The sequence below is a fragment of the Astatotilapia calliptera genome, chromosome 8 (assembly GCF_900246225.1).
Source record: "Astatotilapia calliptera chromosome 8, fAstCal1.2, whole genome shotgun sequence".
NCBI classification, from domain to species: Eukaryota; Metazoa; Chordata; class Actinopteri; order Cichliformes; family Cichlidae; genus Astatotilapia; species Astatotilapia calliptera.
This window is the reverse complement of record NC_039309.1, coordinates 17,752,706-17,771,571: the sequence shown is the minus strand read 5'-3', so window position 1 is coordinate 17,771,571 and position 18,866 is coordinate 17,752,706. Positions and strand designations below refer to the sequence as shown.

Here is an 18,866-nt window from a genome sequence, read left to right as displayed (position 1 = left end):
AGAATGTGTAGTTTCTATTAAAGTCAGTTTGAATATATATTAAAATATATTATATAATAATATTTGTATTTATATATATTAAAATACAAATATTACTATTAAAGAGTGACACACATTTACTTCAATCATAATAAACACACAAACAAAATCAAATATATAATGTTTTGTTTCCTAATCTTGAAACTGTCTTCATCAAATGTATTCAGTTAGGGATGTCTTGACAGCAGTTACAGGTACAGCTGCTCTGACACTGATGCTAGATTTAAGTTTTGTGAGGCTTGGAAATATTTAAAATTTCAAATTAAAATTATTTAAATTAATTTGCTTGTATTTACTTATAATTTTGACAGCTGAGAAGTTTTGTTAAACCACATTAAAGCAAAGTCGTGTTAAAAAATAAAGTTTGCTTAGGATTGTATGCAGTCCTGTGAAAAACTAAGTATACCGATACTGCTAATACAGAAATTAACAGGATAAGTAGCAGTTAGGTTTTGCTAATCAACTTCTCAGAAGTGGATGTTGCAGCAAAAAAACAGAGAAACAGCAAAAAATCCCAAGAGCCTCAACAGGCCTCTATAGCATGCTAAATTATAAAGTTTGTTACAGTACAATTAGAAAAACCCTTATTTGGAAGGATTGCCTGCTCTCTAAAAACACATGGCAGCAAGGGTTAGGTTTGCAAAGTTGCATCTGACCAAACCACACAACTCCTGGGACAATGTCTTTGGAACAGACAAGACCAAAATAGAGATATTTGGTCATAATGCACAGAACCATGTTTGACCAAAACTAATCTCAGCATATCAGCACAAACACCTCACACCAGCTGTCAAACATGGGGTGATGATTTAGGCTTATTTTGCAGCCACCAGGACCTGGGCACCTCACAATCACTGAGTCAACCATGAACTCCTCAGTGTACCAAAGTATTCTAGAGTCAAACGTGAGGCCATCTGTGCGACGGCCAGCTTGGCTTGGCTCAAATCGGGTCATGTAACATCACAACGATCCCAAGCACTCCAGCAAATCTACAACAAGAATCAAAGTATTGGAGTGACCGAGTCAAAGGCCAGACTTCAGCCTGACTGTTGCAGAGCAAGTGAGAGAAGAGTGAGCCAAAAATGATTCTGTAACGATGTGAGAAACTGACAAAGTCATACAGAAAGCGAGCATTTCATGTTATTGCTGCTAAAGGTGGCTTTACAAACTGCTGAATCATGAGATGCACTTAATTTTTCACAGAGTGCTGGGAAAATGTTCTATTTCACAAAGGACTGTTTGAGAAAAGAATAAAATTAAATATTTGGAGCAAAGATTTAGAAACGGACATTGCAGCAGAGGACTGAAAATTGTGTTGCAACTCAAACAGTGAATTCACACCTCAGATTAACACACTGTAACTGGTAAATGCAAACATCTATGTAAGTCTTGCAGAGTCTAACCACAATAAAATGACTAAATGCACAAAGACCAAATGTTACACTCTGGATTAGACAAATGATGCCACACCTTCTAGTAGAAAGAACAAACACAAGGAGGTATGAGCAATATCTGAAAAGGTTGAGGGAGCTTTCTTGAGCTTTGTGATCGGTATGTAAGGAAATCAAATTTGTTGTCTAATTATTGTTAAAGAAATCATTAAAAAGTGCAACATTCTGTAATTTTCTTAACAGCTACTATATTTTCTATAGTTGGTATCATCTGCTGAGCGGCATGTCACTGGGGAATTCTTCTTAAAGGACACAATGCAAGTCGTGCAGTGTGTTGACAGTTTTATTTTGGAACAGGATGGTTTGGAAGCTACATCTAAAAAAAGACCAGTGAATTTGGTGACCCTGTGACCTGATCGGGCTAATGAACAATTTGTTTATACTTGATACCAACTGAATGTAATTGGAGGAAAATTTTGGACTTTATTGACTTTTCCACAGAATATTAAACAAGATCTAATCACGTTTTGGTGCACTAATGTAAGTGTACTCAAATTGCTGCTCAGACTTGGTACTTTACCGTACTGTAGTGCCTGTTGTTTTGCTTCATTTTTGATGTGCAATATTATAATCTTTTAATCCCAAACAAAATTTAGGTAATTAAATGTGTAAGATAGCTAACATTAACAGATGGTGATGCCACTAGTTTTGCAGTTATATGAAAAATGATAGAATGACCACACTTGGAGAATATTCATCAGATTTTTGTTGTTGTCGTTTTGCTTTGGGGGCTTTTTAGCAAACAGGCAAACCACAGATCTCAAACGAAACTATTTTTTAATAGCTGAACATACTGACTACATTCTATAACTTGCTTTTTCTTACTTTTTACCTATCATATATGTATACTGCATATTTTGAAAGAACTTTTCTTTTCTTTGCATGGCCACATAGCAAAGAAACAAAGATGACTGATTCTGATCGAACAAACTTAAAATGGCACATTCTGGAATTGCAGAAGAACATTTCAGCTATCAGAACATCTGGCTTACTGTTACCCACACTCTGAGAAATCGCAGGTGTAGTAAAAGTGCATTTCTTTCTTAGTGTGTGCAATTACCAAACACTAGTCATTACTGGACCCTAAAGGTAAGGTAAAACTACTTCCTGAATATGGAATAAATGCACTAATTTTTACCCTTTTTCATATTATTCTTTTTCATAATTACGTGAACCTTTTTGAGGTACAAAAAGATGGTAAGTGGCTTGGTCCTTATATAGCACTCTAAGTGCTTTATACATACCTCATTCACTGCAGCACTTTTTTTGCACCTAAGTGCTTTCTAGCAAACATTCACACACATTCATGCTGTGATGAACGAATCACAGAGCACCTTTGGGTTCAGTATCTTGCCCGAGAGTACCTAAGTATGCAGGCTGGAGACTGGAGCAGCCAGGGATCGACTCACCAACCTTCCAATTAGTAGATGACCAGCTGAGCAATATATAAAGCATAAACCATATAAAGTCTCCAGGTTTACAAAGTACATCTTTACACCATTTCTTCAAGGCATAACATTATGAAACTATCTATGCTTAGTACGATTGAAAAAGAAATTGGGAAAAGTTGTAATTTTACTCTTAGATTTTAAGGACTGGCCTATCTTAAGCTGTTTGGAAAGCCTTCAATGCATTATGATAAGTTTCATTGGACAGTCTATTGCATCAGCATGATGGTGCAGTGGTTAGAGGAGTTGCCTCACAGGAAGAAGGTTTTGGTTTCAAAGCCAAACCTTCCTGGAGTTTTCTGCTCCCTGAGGCTGCTGTTTTTTTGTTTTGTTTTCATCAAAGAGATTTAAAGATCCATCCTATGTTAACTACTGTTTCTAAACATATTATAAACAAAAAAAAAAATCTCATCAACTGATATTAAAGACTGGTTCATGTGTATTGTTCATCCTTAGCTCATTGACAAACCATTCTAAGCAGGCCTGGATAGGCAGGGGACCTTGTTAACACTTATCTGTTAGTCTTTAATCTTGTTATTTGATGTTCTGTTTGGTTGCCATAGTTGGTTGTTGTTACTTTTAATTTTTGTAATTATTTCTGCCTGCATTTGAGTCTTCAATTTAGATTATAATTGAATACCACAACCAACAAAATGAAGCCTTTGGACAGCAGCAAGTGGCTCTTTCCTTCTTAAAGGTGACTATTGATCTTAAGCCATAGCTCACTCCTGAGTATGGGCTGGTCTTTAGGGAAACTCCTCTGGACATGTAAACCATAAAAACAAAAAGTGTCACCAGTAAAGTTGTACCACACCTTCCTAGTTCCTCCTTAACTTTGGTCCTTCCTGCTAGCTGGTTGTAGGCTTGCTGCGCAACCAGGTGATCACCCACTTGCTACAATGGCTGCCACATGTTTTCCAGAGCCCACTTCCTCTAGCTCTTCAAAAGGGAAGCATGGTCCTTGCTAATTCCCTTTCTCCTTATCACTTATCAACCTAGTCGCCACCACTCTGTGCAACCAGAGTCATCCTGCCTGGCCAGCTTGAATACACACACTACATTGCCAAAAGAATTTGCTTGTCTGCCTTCACATGCATATGAACTTGAGTGACATCCCATTCCTAATCCGTGGCATTTAATGTGATATTGGCACAACCTTTGCAGCTATAATAACTTCAACTCTTCTGGGAAGACATTCTACAAGAGTGTGTTTATGGGAATTTGTGAACATTCTTGCAGAAAGCACATACATTTGTGAAGTCAGACACTGATGTTCGACAAAAGGCCTGGCTCGCAGTCTATGCTCTAATTCATCCCAGCGTTGTTCTATTGAGTTGTAGTCAGGATTCCACACCAGACTAGCTCATCCATGTCTTTATTGGCCTTTCTTGGTGCACTGGTGTGCAGTGATGTTGGGACAGGAAGGAGCCATCCCAAATATGCTCCCACATGGTTGTCCAAAATAACTTGGTGTGTTGAAGCATTAACAATAATTTTCAGGGGGACTAAGGGGCTGAGGCCGGTTTCTGAAAAACAACCCCACACCATAATCCCCCTCCACCAAGCTTTGGATGTGGCACTGTACAGTCCCACAAGTACCTTTCTCCTGACATTCACCAAACCCAGACTCGTCCATCTGATTGCCAGACAGAGAAGCTTGATTTGTCGCTCCATTTAACACGTCTCCACTGCTCTAAAGTTCTATGGCAGCATGCTTTACACCATCAGATTAAACGCTTTGCATTGTGCTTTGTGATGTAAGGTTTGGATGCAGCTGCTTGGAAATGGAGACCCATTCCATGAAGCTCTCTAAGGGCTGTTCTTGTGCTAATCTGAAGGCCACATGAAATTTGGAGGTGTGTAGTGACTGACTCTGCAAAAAGTTGGGGACCTCTGTGCTCTTGGCTTTTCAGCATCCACCTGTGATCACTCTGTGATTTTACGAACCCTGCTACTTTGCCACTGACTTGCTGTCATTCCCAATCACTTACTCTTTGTTATAATACCACTAACAGTCAACTGTGGAATAGTGAGTAGTGAGGAAATTTTATGAATGGACTTGTTGCAAAGGTTTCATCCTATCATGGTACCACACTGGAATTCACTGAGCTTTTCTGAGAGCAACCCATTCTTTCACAAGTATTTATAGAAGCAGTCTGTGTGCCTAGGTGTTAGATATTTTATTTTATTTTATTTTATTTTATTTATTTATTCATTTTTTACACGTGGAATTGACTGGAACACCTTATTTCAATGATTTCCATGGGTGAGTGAATACTTTTGGTAATACAGTATAGCTTCATTTGACTCTTTGTTGTGACATATGTATATGTTCCTGTATGTTTCCCTGTGTGCTCATATACTGTCATTATGTTTAGTTTCCCTTCACAAATGGACTTTGGATTCTTTGGACTTTTATAACAGCCTTGCAATTGAATGTTTGCTTTGTATATTTCTGTCTGCAATTGGAATATGCATTTGAGTCCTCAATCTGTGTCGCGGTGTACAAGGTGGACTCACGTGCTGGACTCCGGGGATTGATGCACACAAGAGAATTTATTAATAAACAATGTCCAATGAGTGTATATACAAAAGGTGCGGGGCAGTGCTACCTACAAAGGTGCGGGGCGGTGCTATCTACAAAGGTGCGGGGCAGTGCTATCTACAAAAGGTGAGAGGGGCAGGGCTCCAGGGGAAATCCAGGTGAACACTCTCGTCTCTCTCCAAACAATCCAAACACGAATCCACTCGAACACTCAGGGAACACCAGGGAAAAGAGTCCAGAGGGTCTGCACACAAAGAAACGCTCATTAGATTCCAAACACACAACTACATGGAAAAACACTTGCTAGACGCTCGACTTTCACTGACGCGATTCTCACAACGATCCAGCAAAGAACAGCCGTTGCTTCCTGGCTTAAATGCCATCCACACTGATGAGGCACAGGTGTTTCCTCCTCCGAGGGCGTGGGCCAAGGGCGTGAACCCATAATGAGTTCCGCCCTGGCGAGAGAGAGAGAGAGAGAGATGATCAGCGACCAGCTGAACCTCCAGGCCGTGACAATCTGAAAGATTAGGACAAAGGATTTTGTTAGGTGCTGGACGGAAAACTTTGAGGATCTCTTCAATCCCACTGACACACCTACTGTAGAGGAAGCAGAGTCTGTGGATGAGGGGGATGACTCGGCCATCTTTGTGGTAGTTAACCACACAACAGAGAGTTTTTTAACTCGGGTGGGTGAAATTCACCCTGAGTCCCTACGGGCTCCGGAGGGAAAATCATGCAGAAGTTATAGAAATTTCCCTTGGATTGGCAAATTGGGGTCGTGGTCCCTTTTTCCAAGAAATGGAGCCAGAAGCTCATCCTCCATGGGAAGGCCTATTCTTTCGCATGGAGGAAGGTTCTCCACAGACTACCCTGCAGAGGAGAGTCTGCCCATTAGTCAAATGTTAGATTTAGGAGACAATGTGGTTTTTGTCCTGTTCATGTAAGTATGGACCAACTCTTTATTCCCTAAAGGATATTACCGGATGCATAACATTTTGCCCAACCAGTCTACATCTCTGTTGTGGACTTACAGAAAAAATTCCATTGTGTCCCTTGGAAGCTCCTATGAAGGGTGCTTCAGGAGTGTGGTATATTAGTCCCATTGCTCCAGTCCCTGCACAATAGCTGTGAAAGTTTGCTTTGCTTTGCACTTTGTCTGCCTTTTGTCCCCAATTCTGTTCATAACTTTTATGGTCAGAATTTCTAGATGTAGACAATAGGCAGAGGGTGTTGCTTTTGCTGGTCTCGGGATCTGGTCTCTGGTTTTTTCAGATGATATGGTTTTGCTGTCTTCATTAAATAATGATCTCCAGCTTACACTGAAGGGCAGTTTGCAGCAGAGTGTGAAGTGGCTGGGATAAGACTCATCACCTCCAAGTATTAGGCTATGTTTCTCAGCCAGAAAACGGGGGAAAGCCCACTTTGGATTGGGAATGAGTTGCTGACCCAACTAGTGTTGTTCATGAGTGAGTGAAGAAAGGGGCAGAACACTGACAGATGGATTGGTGCAGCATCTGCAGCGTTGCAGATGTTGCATGTGTCTGTTGTAGTAAAGAGAGAGCTGAGTGTGAAAGTGAAGCTGTTTATTTACTGGCAAATCTATATTTCTATCTTTTGGGTAATGACCAAAAGAATAAGATTGCAGATAGAAATAAACTTTCTCTGAATGGTGTTTGTGCTCTTTCTTAGAAATAGGGTAGATGAGTCATTCAAGAGGGACTCAGCGTATAAACACTATACTCCTCCTAATCAAAAGGAGCAAGTTGATGTGGTTTGTGCATCAAACTAAGATACTGTCTGGATACCTCCCAGGTGAGGTGCCCAACAGGGAGGAGTCCTCAGAGGAGGCCCACAAGGAGAACTCAGGACACGGTGGAGACATTACATCTACTGACCGGCTTGGGAATCCTAACCTGGGGATGCTAGCTTGGTAGTGCTTCAGTGTCCCCACATAATTGTACTTTAGCCTTAGTTAGGGCCCGAGCACCGAGAGTGCGAAGGCCCTATTGTATCTGCTCCGTTTCTTATTACTATTATTCAGGCAAAACAAGGGCCTTTTTGAGGGCCTAAACATGCTCAAAAACTCATGAAATTTTGCACACATGCCAGGTCTGGTGAAAAATTTTGTATTTTAATGGTTTTACATATGAGCACTGGGAAATGGCTCTACAGCGCCACCTATGCCTTGTTAAATGCAGCCCTACGACCACATAGTTTGAGCTACATGTATGAAATCTGGCACACATGTGTATCATGCCGAGTCGAACAAAAAAGTCTGGGGGCCCATTGATGCAAACCCAACAGGAAGTCCGCCATTTAGAAGTGAAGGTGACATTTTGGCTCTAATTTTACCGTTTCCATGCCTCGAACTTTTTCGAACTCCTCCTTGGGATTTGGTCGTATAAGCTTCATCTTTGGACAGTGTCAACTACACCCTTGTGCCATGTTAAATTGCGGAGCTTTTGAGTTTTCCCAATACGGTGAGGCCGTGGCGCCATGGCGAATTTCGATGACTCGCCATGAAAATCTTATTGCCTCTCATTTTGTCATACATTTCCTGACCTTGACCAAAGTGAACACATATGATAAGGCTCCACCCCTGAACATATTTCTACTGCCATATTTGACATCAAGGACAGCGCCACCTAGTGGGAACAGGAAATGTCATGTTTTACACTTTGGGGTACAGTATTGTGATGGGTGACATTTAGAGCCTCAAATTTCTCCAGGAAAGCCTTAAGGAGTTGGTCTTGGGTTACAGTGAAAACTGTGACTTTTAGCAAAAGGGTGTGACCCCAGCAGCATGGCGAACTTTGATGTCTCGCCATGAAGAAACAAATTAGTGTAACTCAATGAAATCCAGTCTGAACAGTACCAGACTTTACAGGCATGATGTCAGACCCACCCTGAACAAATTGATGTGCCCATTGTCAGGAATACGCAGAGCGCCACCTAGTGGGAACAGGAAATGTCATGTCTTACACTTTGTTTTACTGATTTTCACAGGTTCATCGTGGCCACCTCAAAAGCGGTGAATATCACCATCAGTCCCTCGTGATGCTTCAGTGCGGAAATTGTGACTTTAAACTGAACGGCGCACCCTGGTGGCAACGCTGTTCACCATGAACAATGAAGTGGCTTTTGAGGGGCTTGGAAAGTTTAAAAAGCCTTGAAATTTGGTGCACACCTCCAATGGGACGAAGGCTTTGTTGTTATGTGATCACCTTCCTTGAATAGCGCAAAATGGCTCCACAGCGCCCCCTACAAACTTTCAAATCATCAGCCCCTGCTCTGTGTTTTGTGTATGAGTCTGAAATCTGGGAAGCTTATAGGAGAGATCAAGTTGTACAAAAAAGTCTCTTAGAGCAATATCCCAAATCCAACAGGAAGTCAGCCATTTTAAAATGAATGTGTAATTTCGGCGACATTTTCCCCTCTTTTCAGGCACCGTTCTTTGACGAACTCCTCCAAGGGATTTCATCAGATTGATGCGATTTCCTCTGTGTGGAATCTAAAGACCTTTGTGATGTTAAATTGCGAAGCTTTTTACGTTCAGGGAAACGGGGTGGTCATGGCGGCACCTGGTTTCAATCACTTGCCAAAAAGCAGTAATCTGCTGTCACTCGAAAACAAAATTTGTCCAATCTCTCCCAAACTTCACAGGCTTGATGAGACTCGAGCTCGGAAATGTTTGTTATGCCATTTGTCAGTAATGGTTAGAGCGCCACCTAGTGGGACGACTATAATCATGGTTGAATAAGGTGAAATGTTAGCTGGTGATTAAATGCATGAATTCCATCAATGTGACATCAGATCGGACGTGCTGGTTTTAAGTGTTGGGCGTGGCTCGACATGCCGGGGTGCGAGGGCCCTCATAACGCTGCTTGCAGCTTTAATTTTAATTACTTTGCCTCGTTATCCCTATTTTCCCTATTAGCCAACTACAGAGGGGGGTATAGATATCCCTGGCTAGGTTTCTTGCCCACTGAATCCCTGGATAAGTGAATGTGGAAAAGTACATTTTATTACAGAATACTGCTACTGCCCAGCCAAGCTTGACCTCAAATTTGGCAGCACGTGGCACGAGGGCTAAAATGAATTTGACACGACTGCGTTAGAGGCTTCCTCACAAGAGACAAGTTGTTGTACCCTAAAGTTACATTATGATATTTTACAGTGGCTTGCAAAAGTTTTCGGCCCCCTTGAACTTTCCCACATTTTGTCACATTACAGCCACAAACACGAATCAGTTTTATTGGAATTCCATGTGAAAGACCAACACAAAGTGGTGTACACGTGAGAAGTGGAACGAAAATCATACATGATTCCAAACATTTTTTACAAATAAATAACTGCAAAGTGGGGTGTGCGTAATTATTCAGCCCCCTTTGGTCTGAGTGCAGTCAGTTGCCCATAGACATTGCCTGATGAGTGCTAATGACTAAATAGAGTGCACCTGTGTGTAATCTAATGTCAGTACAAATACAGCTGCTCTGTGACGGCCTCAGAGGTTGTTTAAGAGAATATTGGGAGCAACAACACCATGAAGTCCAAAGAACACACCAGACAGGTCAGGGATAAAGTTATTGAGAAATTTAAAGCAGGCTTAGGCTACAAAAAGATTTCGCAAGCCTTGAACATCCCACGGAGCACTGTTCAAGCCATCATTCAGAAATGGAAGGAGTATGGCACAACTGTAAACCTACAAAGACAAGGCCGTCCACCTAAACTCACAGGCCGAACAAGGAGAGTGCTGATCAGAAATGCAGCCAAGAGGCCCATGGTGACTCTGGACGAGCTGCAGAGATCTACAGCTCAGGTGGGGGAATCTGTCCATAGGACAACTATTAGTCATGCATTGCACAAAGTAGGCCTTTATGGAAGAGTGGCAAGAAGAAAGCCATTGTTAACAGAAAACCAGAAGAAGTCCTGTCTTGATGCATTCTCAATCATCCAGGAAAGGAAATCTCCAAAAGTCGATTCTGTTCATCTGGACGTAGCGTTTTGTGGGAGAAACATTTCGTCACTCATCCAAGTGACTTCTTCAGTCTCAGCTGACTGCAGGTTTCCCCAAATCTTATAAACAGTACATTTGCATAATGACTGAAACCAGCTCACTGAAGGAACAATGGGCTAGGAGGTCAGTTCCTTCATCATAATTATGCAAATTCTCATGACCATTGATCAACAACCACTGACCAAAACCCACTGATCAAAGACCACTGATCAATGGTCATGAGTCCCATTCACAGAGAGTTGGGGAATGGCTGCAATCACACCATTGTAAGATGGCGAAATATGTTCTTGATCTTCTTGATGTGCTGTTCTTCTGCCTCACTGGCCGCTGTGTCAGTGGGGATGGTGTTCGCTCTGTGTTGTAGCGTCCTGATGACACCCAGTTTGTGCTCCAGTGGATGATGAGAGTCAAACCTTAGATACTGATCCGTATGTGTAGGTTTACGGTACACGTCAGCTTTTAGATGTCCCCCATTACTGATGGAAATCTCACAGTCTAAGAAGGCTAACCTGCCACTTTTCATATCCTCCCTGGTGAATTTGATGTGTCGGTCCACTGAGTTAATTTGATCCGTGAAATGTGGTACGTCCTGAGATTTGATTTTCACCCAGGTGTCGTAAACAAATCTGAACCAATGGCTTGGTGGTCTTCCAGGGTAGGATAGCAAAGCCCTCTTTTCCACTTCTTCCATGTACAAATTTGCCACGACGGGTGAAACTGGGAAGCCCGTGGCACACCCATGTTTCTGCCTGTAGAACTGACCCTTGTATGTGAAGTAGGTGGAATGAAGACACAGTTCCAACAGCAAACACACTTGGTCGATGCTGAGAGTGGTCCTGTTGCTGAGGTTGGTGTCATCCTGTAATCTCTTACGGACTACCTCCAACGCTTCCGTGACTGGGATGCAAGTGAAGAGAGATGTTTGGGGAAACCTGCAGTCAGCTGAGACTGAAGAAGTCACTTGGATGAGTGACGAAACGTTTCTCCCACAAAACGCTACGTCCAGATGAACAGAATCAACTTTTGGAGACATAAGAAGTCCCGTTTGCAGTTTGCCACAAGCCATGTGGGGGACACAGCAAACATGTGGAAGAAGGTGCTCTGGTCAGATGAGACCAAAATGAAACTTTTTGGCCAAAATGCAAAACGCTATGTGTGGCGGAAAACTAACACTGCACATCACTCTGAACACACCATCCGCCCTGTCAAATATGGGGGTGGCAGCATCATGCTCTGGGGGTGCTTCTCTTCAGCAGGGACAGGGAAGCTGGTCAGAGTTGATGGGAAGATGGATGGAGCCAAATACAGGGCAATCTTGGAAGAAAACCTCTTGGATTCTGCAAAAGACTTGAGACTGGGGCGGAGGTTCACCTTCCAGCAGGACAACGGCCCTAAACATAAAGCCAGGGCAACAATGGAGTGGTTTAAAACAAAACATATCCATGTGTTAGAATGGCCCAGTCAAAGTCCAGATCTAAATCCAATCAAGAATCTGTGGCAAGATCTGAAAACTGCTGTTCACAAACGCTGTCCATCTAATCTGACTGAGCTGGAGCTGTTTTGCAAAGAATGGGCAAGGATTTCAGTCTCTAGATGTGCAAAGCTGGTAGAGACATACCCTAAAAGACTGGCAGCTGTAATTGCAGCAAAAGGTGGTTCTACAAAGTATTGACTCATGGGGCTGAATAATTATGCACACCCCACTTTTCAGTTATTTATTTGTAAAAAATGTTTGGAATCATGTATGATTTTTGTTCCACTTCTCACGTGTTCACCACTTTGTATTGGTCTTTCACGTGGAATTCCAATAAAATTGATTCATGTTTGTGGCTGTAATGTGACAAAATGTGGAAAAGTTCAAGGGGGCCAAATACTTTTCCAAGCCACTGTATTCTGTGGAAGTGCACAGCATTTGTATAAAGTATTGCTTGAGAGGTGATTGATTGTTGTAATGAAAAACTTAAAAAGAATCAGTATATGCTGAGATACTTGTTAGAGAATGCATCACCAAAAGGCCCAGATTAAATAAGTTTAAAAAGGGCATTTTTTTAGTGTGTTCACTCTTTACTCCAGATCAAGCTGTAAAACATTTACCAGCAGCTAACAGTAAGTTATTCTAGCACAGATCATGTAATTTATAAAAGCAAACTGATTCTGTGTTTCAGAGACACATGTGAAAATTCACATTGGTGGATATAATGGAGCAGTAACTAAATAAAGTGACCTTTGATTAAACTCAGACAGTGCATGTGTGTACCATTACTGTACAGATTTAATGGAACATGCTCATAAACATATTGCAAATGTTAGACAGTTACATTTTGTGCAGTTTTACATCTTTGAATACTTTTACACAGAGAGCGGTTTGAGGGGAAACACCAGGGGGACTGGAAATTAACACGTTAAAACAATCACTGTTCAAACAGGTTCTTTCTTTTCAGTGACATATTTATAAATGTTACTGAAAAGAAAGAACCTGTAGATTGGTTTTGGACAGTTTACTTGGCCTGAAGTGGAGAGTCTGGTGACAAGCTTTTAATGCTTTTCTCAGTGAAACTGGCTTTGGAGCAACCCTGCAGAGTTGCACCATCATCATGGGAAGATTACAAATTTTTGTGGTGTCTCACTGAAAGTTTAGCTATAAATAAAACATTATGTATTTAAATTAGAAAATAATCAGGCTCAGCCAAACCTTTCCACAGAATACAGAGTTTTCAAGCTTCATGAATCAACTTCGGTCTGCTAAATTCCAAGTTATTGCACTATTTTGTTCTTTAAAGCTTCCACTTACAAAATGTTTTAAAACATAAGTTCCCCTTCTTTAACACAGTTCAAAATGAATCTTTGCAACTATAAACCTCAGAAACAGAAGATCACGTTCATCTTGCTGCATAGATGAATCATAACCAACTTTGAGGGTTTTTGGGTCTTTATATGCATAGATAATACGCATTATATTTTGTCAACCATTGCACTTGAATATTTTCAGTTTTATTTTTTTAATTTGCATCCCCGCATCCTCACCCGCTGCCACCAGCAGCACCACCGTCACTTCGCAGGCAAACGAGGCTTTTCTGCCCGACATTATCTTCATCCAGACTCCGCTGGAAAGGAAGCTGAAATGACGGATGCGATCATGGGAGAGGTAGCAGGGGCTAGTTTATTTACATCGGAAGAGGCTCTGTAAGTTTAGAGGGAAGCCGATGCGTGTGTCTCCCTCTACTTTCACGGACCCCCTCCTCCTCCGCTGGCAGAAATTTATAAAGAACAAAAAATCTGACGAGGGAGGGAGGGGGTTGATATACGCCGAGGCTGAAATCGAGAGGCGAACCCAGGGAAAGAGGAGTAATTCGTACCCGTGACTTTCCCCCTCTTAGTCCCCCAAAAGGAGGGGGAAAAGTCGCAATATTGGAAACGGAAAGGAATGAGGTTCTAAAGGTGTGAAAACGACTGCAATTGTGGATACTTTATATATTTTTATTTCGAAAAAATATGGCCGAGAACGTTCTGGACTCTGGCCCGCCTTCAGCCAAGAGGCCTAAACTCTCCTCTCCGGCACTTTCCGCGTCCGCCAGCGATGGAAACGGTAAGTACTGGCTCAGGTTATAATTTGGTTTGGTGTTATTCGTTGAGTTTTTTGTTTTTGAACGGCTTGTGGTTACTTAAAAGAGGAGGGAAACGCGGGATTACGCTTCTGTTTTTGTCGTAGCTTGCTAATGTTAGCGTGCTAGTAGTGAGTGTGTGTACGTGAAGAAACGCTCCCCGTCTAGCTCGCATGCTAACAGCCATTTTAGCCGGAGGTAGCTACTAGCCATTCAGCTAGCGCTAGGCTAGCCCACTTGAACGCGGATCTTGTCTTGACGGTCCCGTGTCTAATGACTACTTTAGCCGGGTTGTTTGTAACCCCATTGCCAGTCAAACTTACGATGAAGTTTCTTGGTGTCATAGAGTTGTCTTAAATTGACAGCCATGTATACGTACTGCTATTCTGTACTCGAGTTTTTAGGCTGCTAGGGTTTAAAACAACCTTGTTTTGCCCCATCATAACTCGGACCCTTTCTTAACTGCCGTAAGCCATCGTTAATGATGTTAGCGAAGACAGAGGTTGCAGACGGTGGTGCTGCTAGCCTGGTGAGAGCTAAATTTAGGCCCACGGGTCCGACTGATTGTTAAGCTCAAACTGCCATTGTTGGTACGTTTTTTTTTCTGCGTGTGTGTGGATGGCGTGTGGCAGCAGCTGGAATAGTGGCCCGAGAACGAAACGGTGGAGCATGGACACAGCGCCATGCCTAACCACCGAGCTGCTAACCAGAAAGCCCAGTTAGTGACCGAATACTACTACACGCACGAAATATTCACCCAGATTTCATCACTTAGACATTCACTCAGTCGTTACACCAAAGCCAGCTGCGTCTCTGCCCGCCTGCTCGGCAATAAGAGAGACCATTACGGTTAAATTAGTCAGGCACTGCACACATTTCCGTCACCTTACAAAGTATATATCGATGACAGACGCATTACTGCCAAAAGATAAACACGATTTGAGGATGTAATTAACTGCACTCAAAATTATTCTTCGTGTCACTGCCATGAAGTGTGGTTGTTGCCGAAAGATGCTTCCCGTTGATGTCTCCAGTTGTCTTTAAATCGTAGCATTAATTGAACTGCAGGTTATTTTCATGGATGGTCAGTCTATTTGAAAAAGCATTTGGTCTACAAAACAACAAGAAATGGTAAAGGTGCTACCTAAATGCCTTAGTTAGGTCAGATAGCTCCCAAAACCCAAACTTTAACAATTACAGCAATGCAATACTTAAAACAAACAAACAACAAAACTGTTACTCAAATGTCATAGCACTGAACCATTGAACCCGTTGCATTTGTATTTTAAATAAGGCTTAAGTAATTATTTGTCTAATATTTCTGCTTCCTGAGGGGAAAAAGTTAAGTGTGGACAGAATAAAAGCATGTTTCAAATGTTTGTGAGCTGCAGTGAATTTATGTTTAACTTAGTTATGTTTAATTGCTGACTGCCACATTTCTTTGTAATGTGTCAGATAACTAACTGATTGTAATGTGTATGTTACACATTACCTGGTAATGCTACACATTACCATTACTTGGTAATGTGTAGCATAAAAATTGTGTTTGACTGAACGGAATATAGCCTTCTAAAGCTTGGATTGCTGTTCTCACTAGAAATAATTTATCCCCGGTCCCTGTGTATCTTACCAATTTTTGTGGCCTTACTTCGATGAAATAGTCCATTCGTCAACCTGTCTGTGCAACACTTTGAATGTCTTTACTGATCAGAGACTCTTTCTGCAAACCTGGGTAGTAAGGTTAGTTTTAAATCACACATCACACTATTGGTTTACTGTTCTTGCTTGGATACAAAGCCTGCCACTAAAAACTTAACTGTCTCTGCAGATCGTAGATCGTACAGTAGATACTACAAATTTTTTTCTCTCTCTTGACTAGAAGTGGTGGTTATTATTGTCCGTCACTTTGCTTCATTCAGCATTGTTGGTTAGCTGCTATACTTTGTCTGTCATGCCATTTTCTCTTTTACAAAATGTGGTAGACTCACAAGATGCATAGTTCGTCAAATGAATATCGTCCTACTTGTGCCACAGCTGATCACACTTTTGGTCATTTCATATGGAGGGAAAAAATGCTTAGACAACACTGTTTTTATTTTATTCATCATATAAGTTTGTCAGGTTGCCCACCTCTAAATCATTTACTGGTTCGGTGCTCAGTGTTGTTGCATTGGATAGTATGTTTTTAATTTCTGATGTGAGAAAATTGGTCATGCATGATCAGCTTTCATAAATTTTTGATGTCAAGCAAGTGATCACATTTTCACTTGGTCATGCTTAAATATGATGGATTATACCAGCTTAACATTGCTGTGGTCCCTGTTGTCGTCCTCCTCGCTCATTCTCTGCTTTTTTTGCCTTCTTGAACTTGCCTTTCTTCATTTCAGATTTCGGATCTCTTTTTGAATTGGAGCACGACCTCCCAGATGAGCTCATCAGCTCCAATGAACAAGGTCTGGTCAATGGTGGGGACCCTAACCAGCTGCACACCACTCTAGGAGGAGGACCGGCATTGTTGGGTCCTGGAGGCGGTGGTGGAGGGGCAGGAGGATTGGGTCTTGGGCTTGGTCATGGTCCTGGGGGAGTTGGTGGAGGGCAGGATGCAGTGGCCAAGCATAAACAGCTGTCAGAGCTTTTGCGTGCGGGGGCAACACCCTCAACTCAGCCGGGGCACCAAGGAGCCATGGGTAGCCCAGGAGGCCCCGCTGCCATGGGGCAGCACTTAGCGAACATGAAGGCGTCCCCTGGTCAGGGGCCTCAGCAGATGATGGGCCAAGGACAACACCTTTCCCCTCAGCAGCAGGCCAACATGATGCAGCAGCAGAGTGCTGCAGGTGGAATGATCAGGACCATGATGGGAGCACAGCAGAAAGGCAGTAATGGACAGCAGCAGCCAGGCATGATTGGGAACCAGGTGATTAATGGCTCTCCAAGGATGGGTTTCGGCAATCAGGGGATGGTCGGTGGCAGCAACCTTTTGGCTGAGACCCTACAGCAGCCGGGAGCTGGGGGCCAGGCTGGGATAAGAGGCCAGCAGCCTGGAGCAATGAACAAGGTAGGCAGTGCTTCAGATATATATATATATATATATATATATATATATATATATATATATATATATATATATATATATATATATATATATATATATATATATATATATATATATATATATATATATTAGGGGTGCAACGATATTCGTATCGATATTGAACCGTTCAATACAGTGCTTTCGGTTCGGTACGCATATGTATCGAACAATACAACATTTGTAATTTATTTGATCAACTTTCCTTCTGACGATGCTGTCTGTGTTGAGCGCTCAGTGAATCTGCGTTCGACTACTCCGCCTAGGCTGCACTGTCGAGCGCAGATCCACTGAGCGCTCAACACAGACAGCATCGTCAGAAGGAAGAGCGCAGGGCAAGCTAGCAAGACAGAAGTTAAGCTCTCCTTGCAACATGGACCTCCCCCACCCTCATTCAGATCTGGCGTTTGGAATTATTTTGGTTTTCATGTGACGTATGACCCTGAAGGTAAGCGAGTCATGGACTAAAGTAAAACAGTATGCTGGATGTGCCATGCAATGCTCAATTACATTGGTGTGAACTAGTGTGTTAGCGCAGTTAGCTCGTTAACGTGTTGGCCGTCTAGCCCCATGCACGGAGCGATCGGCGGTAGCTCGTTAACGGAGATTTGCCGTGTTGTGGCGTTAAGGTCATTTCAACGAGATAGTGGGAACACAACGAATATGACTGCACATTTACGCCGACATCATCCTAGTGCAAAGACAAAAACAACAAGCTACTAACTTTAGCCGAGTCATTTAGACAGCTTTTAGCACATGATTCTCCTTATGCTGCTGAGAATATAGCCCAGAAGAAGCGGATAGTATAGCTTTTATTTTGGAAAGAGCCATTTCTCTGTAATAAACTCTCTTTTCCAAAGATGAGTGATTCCTCAATCAGATACAGGGCTCGCAATATCGCTAGCCCGACGTCCCGGAGCTAGCGATTTTTTCAGTCGGGCTACCAAAATCTATCTCTTCCCTGCCCGTCGGGCTATTGTAGGAAAAATATATGTCAATGCTTTTGCATTCTTTCAGAAATGTAGCTGGGTAATTATGTCATTGGCATCGGTGAGCCACTGTCAATATGTGACATATTGAAGTCGCGTTTGAATTTGCGCTTGTTTTTTGCTTTCACTTTGCAATCGTGCGAACTGTGTATAGAGAGCGACAGTACTGATCTGTGAGTGATGATAATTTGTGCACCAATTCCTCTGACATCGTCTTATTAATCTTTAGCTTACTATGCAAACATGACAAGTGAAATCTCCCGCAGCAAGCTTAAACATGTGAGAGGTTGGTCGCGCAGAGAATCGCTGAGCTTATGTGAGTGCGTGTGTAAAAGCATTTCAGTTCTGCTGAGCCAAATAAGACAGGTCAGGGTGAAGAAGTGACAGCCAAAGAAAAGCTTACCACAAAACGGAGAAGTTATGACAAATCAGACTATAAGGCAAAAAGAAAGTGCAGCTTTATGGTTTCATGGACAAAAGAATTTCTGTGGCTGCAATATGATGAGCTAAATAACCAGGGCTGCACATAAGTGGTCCGCAGGTGCGCATTCGCTGTCAAAATAAAAAACACGCACAAGGGTTAGGGTTAAATTTAAAAACTGTACTTTTGAGTTAAAATATATATTTATAATTTTAATAAATGACAAATAAAAAATGCATGAACATTTTTTTTTTATCGAAAAA

At 42.0% G+C, this 18,866-nt stretch overlaps 1 protein-coding gene across 5 annotated transcripts in view; it reads left to right on the top strand.

Annotated features, from left to right (window-relative positions):
• Nucleotides 1-13,541: 13,541 nt before the first annotated feature.
• The window catches only part of ep300a (EP300 lysine acetyltransferase a), a 30,561-nt gene continuing 25,236 nt past the window's right edge, over nt 13,542-18,866 (top strand). For 4 of the 5 annotated variants that reach the window (XM_026177193.1, XM_026177190.1, XM_026177191.1 and 1 more), the window contains exons 1-2: nt 13,543-14,089; nt 16,493-17,160. In XM_026177193.1, coding sequence (XP_026032978.1) covers nt 13,996-14,089; nt 16,493-17,160 — 762 coding nt within the window. In that variant the 5' untranslated portion in view covers nt 13,543-13,995. Of the gene's footprint in view, nt 14,090-16,492; nt 17,161-18,866 lie in introns of all 5 variants that reach the window. The other variant, XM_026177192.1, reaches the window with a different exon arrangement.